The sequence below is a fragment of the Neltuma alba genome, unplaced genomic scaffold, assembly GCF_004799145.2.
Source record: "Neltuma alba isolate B1F8T4 unplaced genomic scaffold, ASM479914v2 tig00010163_pilon, whole genome shotgun sequence".
In the NCBI taxonomy this organism is placed as follows: Eukaryota; Viridiplantae; Streptophyta; class Magnoliopsida; order Fabales; family Fabaceae; genus Neltuma; species Neltuma alba.
The window spans coordinates 267,901-275,061 of NW_021635108.1; the positions used below are offsets into that span (position 1 = coordinate 267,901).

The 7,161-nt window shown below is 40.5% G+C and overlaps 1 protein-coding gene across 1 annotated transcript; it reads right to left on the bottom strand.

The window, feature by feature from the left end:
- Positions 1 to 5,074: 5,074 nt before the first annotated feature.
- On the bottom strand, positions 5,075 to 5,383 carry LOC114754585 (DNA-binding protein HEXBP-like). Its single transcript, XM_028943369.1, has one exon. It carries the CDS (start codon positions 5,381 to 5,383, stop codon positions 5,075 to 5,077), a length of 309 nt encoding a protein of 102 aa, XP_028799202.1.
- Between the last annotated feature and the right edge of the window lie 1,778 nt (positions 5,384 to 7,161).

A 7,161-nucleotide genomic window follows, 5' to 3' on the forward strand; every position in this document is an offset into this window, starting at 1 on the left:
CTGAGCTTCTTAGTCTTTAGAGATCGATCGACTCCCGTTATTGGTGACACTTTGAGGAATACATGATCACCAACGTCAAATTCTAACGGTCTCTTCCTTGTATTTGCATAACTCTTCTATCTACTCTGAGCCGTTAGAAGCCTTTGCTGAATAGCCTTTATCTGTCAGGAAGTATGATCTACTATATCAGGACCAAGAGAACTTCTTTCACTAAGCTCTGTCTAGCATAAGGGAGATCTGCACTTTCTCCCATACAGTGCCTCGTAAGGTGCCATTCGAATACTTGAATGGAAACTGTTATTGTAGGAAAATTCAATTAATGTTAAAGATGTATCCCAACTACCGCCAAAATCAAAAAGCATTCGGGAGCATAATCAAAAAGCTGCACGAACATGGCAGTGTCAGTGTGCTTACAGTACTGTAAGCTTAATATATACATAACCAAAAAGGGTCCATGAATTTTTATGGCAAAACACCATACTTTAGCCTCCAATCTGCAACTTGCTCATAGTAGTTTCAAGCCCTAAAATGTTAGATTATATTTGAGGGATGAGATTTTAAGAAATCCCAGTAGCAAGATCAATCAACCAAACATTAACATGCATCATTATAAAGCATTTCAACATTAGCTATCATAGGAGAACTAATCTTTTATAAATAGGCAACCTCAACATGCAAGGCCATGGCAATAAATGCAAGGAGCAACCATATCACAACATCATAGTTCAACCATATAATAGCAAGCATACATGCCATAAATAACAATGCAAGGTTAACATTAATGGCTAATTAGATCCCACTACCTTAATCCAATGCTTTCTGTTTTTCTTATTGTTCCTTCTTGCTTCCACAAGTGCCAAACCCTAACATGGCAATCCATAAAAAGGGTAGCAAGAATCATCAACCATTCCTCATAAAATCAATAGCATAACTCAAGTAACTCCTAAGCCCCTTAAAACTTTCATCTTTGTTCTTGAATTTTTAGAGTTGGTTTCCATAAACCCTAAAAATTCTCTCTTGACTCAACCCCACATGATTTTTCATGTAGATTTCAAATATCTACTTGGATTTAACAAAATAAATTTTCCTCTTCCATTTTCAGCTTGACCGAACCCTTAGGGTTTAAAACTCAAAACTTGCAACTTTGCTTCTATGGCTTCCAACACTTGTTCTTTAGGTTTACCCTTCACTATTTTTTATTTTGAACACAATGGAAGCCTCAAAACTTTGAAAAACATATCCTAGGGTTCAGATCTTGCTTTGGCCAAAAATAACACTCAAGGAAATAACCATGAAAAATACTTCAAAACCAACTATAATCACTTGCAAACACTAGGATCTAACTTGTGTTGTTGTGTCTTAGCAAGTGTGATGAACAAAACTCCCTTCTCTTTTTATTATTTTGTTTGGGCAACCATTAGAGAGAGAGGGGATAGATTTTTCAACCATAAAAGAGAAGGAAAACAAGGCAAGAACACATCTAGAACTAAGAACTCACCTTGAATCCTTGATTGAATGACCAAAGTTGATGCCTTTCTCTTGGTTTTCCTTTGAACTCTCTCTTTTTCCCTCTCTTCATGCCTTGCACGAAATATGGATCAGATTAAGGGGAGGAGAAGCTAATTCAATGCACCAAAATATCCCACCAACCATCATTAATGAGGAGCCAAGTGTTAGGTGCCTAATTAGTCTTAAACATCTCTCTTAATTAACTTAAACCATAATGTAATTAAATTCCAAAGTCAAGATCCTCTCCATTGGTGGCTTGACACTTGGAAAGCTTTAATTACCATCCATTAGAGGCTTGACACATGGCTAAGTGTGAACCATTTGAATTGTAAGACACTAGTCTTGCTTTATCGGTGCACTTTTACTCCGGGTTTAACTTCTTTTCTATAATTACAGTACTCTAGCCCTTGTAATTATTTTCTGTCAGATCCATAAATTATTCTCCTCATTTTTGTCTTCCCAAATTGCCCTCTTTGTCTCAAATTAAATTTTCCAATAATTAAATAAAATGGAAAACTAATTTCCTTCTCTTTAGTGATTTTTCCACTTTTCTGAGGAATTGGGAAAAATCTTGGACACTTGAGGGTCTTATTTTAATTCCATAATCTCTTATAACTCCTTGAAATATCATAGGAATTTTCTTGGGATTGTATCCCCCTTAAATATATTTATTTGGAATTTTCCAAATAAAGACCTTAAATTGGCTTAAATTGCCCTTAAATTCCTTTGTAATCTCTCTAGGGGCAAATTGGCCATAAAACCAATTTTATAATCCCATATAATTCTCAAGGAACATTTTCCTTATTTTTTCTTAATTTTCTGAGACTTGGAATTATTTTTCCATAACTATTCTTGACCAATTTTCCTTAATTAGTCAAACTTTTCATAATTGGCTTGGAAAATTATAATAATTATTTTCCACCAAAATTCTTCTATTTCTCCTTGTCATTTTTTACCTTTAAATATTTAAGGATATTCTTATTCCTAATTGCCATATTACTGGATGTGACCGAAACAATACTACTTGGAACACCATGCAGCCTAACTATTTCCTTGATGTAAAGTCTCGCTAACTTTTCTAGAGAATCCTTAACATTCATAGCGAGAAAATGTGCGGACTTAGTTAGATGGTCTATTATCACCCATATTGCATCATGTTTTGACGCTGTCATCGGTAACCCCACTATAAAGTCCATGGATATGCTATCCCATTTCCACTCAGGGATATCCAGGGGTTGCAACTCTCCTGCAGGCTTCTGGTGTTCTACCTTCACCTTCTAGCAAGTAAGACACTTGTCACATATTCTGTAATATCCTTCTTCATTCCAGGCCACCAGAAAAGTTCTTTAACATCATGGTACATCTTTGTCATTCCTGGGTGAAGAGTACATTTGCTCTTATGGGCTTCTTCCAATATCTCTTTTCTGAGATCAGACACTTGGGGAACATAGGTTCTTCCTTTAAACTTCAGTATCCCCTCCTCAAAAATTTCAAAGTTCTTATTCTCGCCTCTAGACAGCTTCTCTTTGAGAATTTTCGCTAGCCAATCTTGTGACTGTGCTTCTCTAATTTGATCATTGAGCAGTGCTGTAAACTGGGTTCTACCTCTATTTCCTTCTACTAATAGCATCTGATATAGAGGACCCCAATCTCTAAAATCCTCTACTAGCTTCTGCTCTCTGATCATTAGCGATGCTACTTGTACTGCCTTTTTGCTTAAGGCGTCCGCGACTACATTTGCTTTGCCCGGATGGTACTTAATCTGAAAATCATAATCTTTGGGTAAGTCCATCTACCTTCGTTGTCTCATATTCAACTCTTTCTGGTCATGGAGGTGCTTGAGGCTCTTGTGGTCACAAAACAATTCTATTGTTGCTCCATATAGATATTGTCTCCACATCTTTAGTGCATAAACTATCGTTGCCAATTCCAGGTCGTGGGTTGGGTAATTCTCCTCCTGAGATTTCAATTGTCGTGAGGTGTAGGCTACTACCCGCCCTTGCTGCATAAGTACACATCCCAGTCCCTGCTTCCTAGCATCTGTATAAACCACATAAGGTTGCGAAGGATCGGGAAGTATAAGTACGGGAGTAGAAGTGAGCTTCCTCTTCAGCTCCTGAAAACTAGCCTCACTCTTCTCGTCCCACAAGAATGGCTGGTTCTTCCTGGTTAACTTGGTCAGCGGGATAGCAATTCGAGAAAAGTCCTGGATAAATCTTCTGTAATACCCCGCTAGTTCGAGAAAACTTCTAATCTCAGTCACCGTCTTGGGTCTCTCCCAGTTGAGTACTGCCTCAATCTTACTGGAGTCGACAGCCACTCCCTCTCGGAAAATCACATGGCTGAGAAATCAAACTTCCTGGAGCCAAAACTCGCATTTACTAAGTTTAGCCACCAGCTATTTCTCTTTTAGGGTATTTAGGACAATCCTCAAATGCTTCTCATGCTTTTCAAGAGATTTGGCATACACTAAGATGTCGTCAATGAATACGACCACAAATTGATCCAGGTAAGGACGAAAAATCCTATTCATGTAGTCCATGAATATCGCAGGTGCGTTCGTCAATCCAAACGGCATCACTAAGAATTCATAGTGCCCATATCGAGTTCAAAACGCAGTTTTAGGGACATCTTCAGACTTAATCTTGAGTTGGTGGTAGCCAGGTCTTAGATCAATCTTAGAGAATACACTGGCTCCAACGAGCTGGTCTAACAGATCATCTATCCTAGGGTGCGAATACTTGTTCTTAACTATGACTTTATTCAACTCCCTGTAGTCTATGCACAATCTTAGACTACTATCCTTTTTCTTGACAAACAACACTGGAGCACCCCATGGCGATACACTTGGTCTAATAAAACCTTTTTCAAGTAACTCCTCTATCTGCTTCTTAAGTTCTGTCATTTCATTTGGAGTCATTCTATAAGGGGCATTAGAAATTGGTCCTGTTCCAGGTACTATGTCAATTATGAATTCTACTTATCTATCTGGGGGTAATCCTGTGATCTCTATCGGAAACACTTCCGGAAATTCCCTAACCACCAGGATTTCTCCTATCCCTTCCTCAACCTCTTCTTGCACCGAGAAGAAAACAAGGAATCCTTGACAACCTTTTCATAAGCATTTGCCCGCTTGGGCTTCCGTAATGAAGTTCAATCTAACTTCCGGATTCAACTCTAAATCTCTCAAAGCTAAGATTAGGGTTTTGTTCTTACAATCCATTAGGATGTTGTGGGATGACAACCAATTTAGTCCAATCACCACACCAATCTCATAGAAAGGCATGCATATCAAATCTATAGCAGTGCAACAGTGCTCATAACAAACTATGCAGTTCAGGCACACATCAGATGTAAGTACCCTACTCTGCGTTGGGGTAGACACATATATATCATATGGCAATGTATTTATACTTAAGCCAAGTCTTTCCACACAGGCATATGAAATAAAAGAATGACTAGCACCCGAATCAAACATTGCAATCACCGAGAAATTGTTAATCATGATTGTACCTTGGATCATCTCTGGAGATCTCCGGGCTTTTTCCCTTGTGAGGGCAAACACTCAGCCCTGGGTGCGTGGTCTTGCCTGCTTAGTGTTCTGTGGGCACTCTCTTGAGAAATGTCCAGGTTTGCCACAGGTATAGCAAACATTCTGCCCAGCCATGCACGGTCTGTCACCGTGATTCTTCCCACACTTGGGACACTCCTTGCCTTTCGGTGCTTTACCGCCCCTCTTATTCTTGCGGTTATCCCATGGTCGCTTCCTCTTCTTATTTACATTGGATGAGGTGCCACCTTGACCTCCTTGACCTTCCTTCTCTGCTCTGGGAGTTGTCTTGACCATCAGATGATGGTTGAAGCTGCCTTCCATGATTCGACAGGCCTCCACTGCCTTGTTGAATTGTTCAAATTGTTTGGGAGTAATATCTCCCTCAATGATGGCCTCAGTCCTCGAACCATTTTCTCTATTATCCACCCCTCATTGTCTCTATATCGGAGATAGCTCGAATAATGAGAGAGACGGATGAACTTAGCCAAGTACTTATCAAAAGGTTCATCATCCCTTTGCTTTAGAGTCAGAAATTCTGCTTCTCTCTCGTCTTAGATGGATCTCAAAAAATACTTTTCATAAAACTTCTCCAGGAACACTTTCCAAGTTACCAACGTGTTCTGAGCATCCAAAAGAATTTTAGTATTCTTCCACCAGCGATCAGCATCTCTCTCCAGCTTATATATTGCCATCTAGACTTTTCACTTTGATGAGCAGTCCAGTACCTTGAAGATCTTCTCTAGGCGGTTGATCCACTCTTCCACCGCTTGAACATCAAACGTTCCATCAAACGACGGTGGGTTGTGCTTACAAAAGCGGGTCATCCACTGTTGGATGCTATCGGGGTCTGTTGCTGGCATTACCGGCCTGGGCAGTGGTTCTGAGGCTTGTGCTGTAGATATCTCTTCCTCTTGTTGCCTACTGTCAAGGTTCATTAATGCTGCTGCCACTACTGCAGCTATCGCTGCATCCCTTTCTTGCACCTGGCGAGCTTGCGCTGCTCTCATGTCTTCGATGGTCTTCTGCTGTTGCTCAAGGCGATCCAGAATTAATTGAAATGGATCGGGAGGGACCCTTGCATCTTACACTGGGGGTCTCTCCGGTAAAAGGTTTCATCGAGTTCTAACCATTGCTTAACTAATCAGATAGCACAGCAAGGAACAAGAAATAAATATCATGCTTGGATTTCATTCACAAAATGAGCATACAACAATTAGCAGTTAAGCATCAACCAGTCAAAGTACAATCAAAACATCCATCAACCAAGCATTAAACAACCTAACCTACTAGGGTTAGTTGTACCAAAATACATCCTATGTTAGTGGTAGGACAGTCCTAGCATCTACAGAAAGTGAACAATAACAAAGCCCTCGAGACTTCGGATCCAATCCTCCACATCATCTCCCAGCAAATAGTTCAGGCGGACGATCTCATGGGTCTATAATGGAGTGTTAGGTAGGACATCTACCATCTCACATAACCAATCAAATGGTTCTAAGTAAGGGTTGCCTGGTCCATGTGCCTGATACAGCTCCCTCACACCCTGGAGATAGTCTAGGTGTACTCTCAAGTTTGCTTCCACATCCCTCCTGATGTGACGCCCTATGAACCTCAGTCGGTCACTCAGCTAACCCACACTGCGGATCTCATGACTAGGCTGAACTGGGGCAGGTACAAATGGTACTGCAAGTGCTACAGGTATTACCGGGGCTGGGGGTACAATTGGTACAGTACTAGGTCCAGGGACATTACATGGATACATAGCAAGGGCAACAGGCTGCTTAAGAGACTGAACATAAAGATCTAAATCTAATGGCTCTTGGTACAAGCCAGTTACTGGGTTGACCAGGTCTCCGGGTTCGGGAAGGTACAACAACTGTTCTACAGTAATCCCTAGCACTCTGCATAGTTGTTGGAGCCTACTGATGAATGAACAGGGCTGGCATCTCCCATTACCCATTCCTCTAGGTTCTCCTCCTTAGTGAGATCAATTACTATCGGATCTTAATTGTTGACCGACGGCTCAGGCTTAGTATTCCAATCCATAGTAATTCCCATCCTAAATTCCTGTAACAAGGTGTTAATTCTTTCTTAATTAA

Excerpts from the sequence above, each read along its gene's own strand:
- LOC114754585 (XM_028943369.1), bottom strand. The coding sequence starts at position 5,383 with ATGGAAGGCAGCTTCAACCATCATCTGATGGTCAAGACAACTCCCAGA.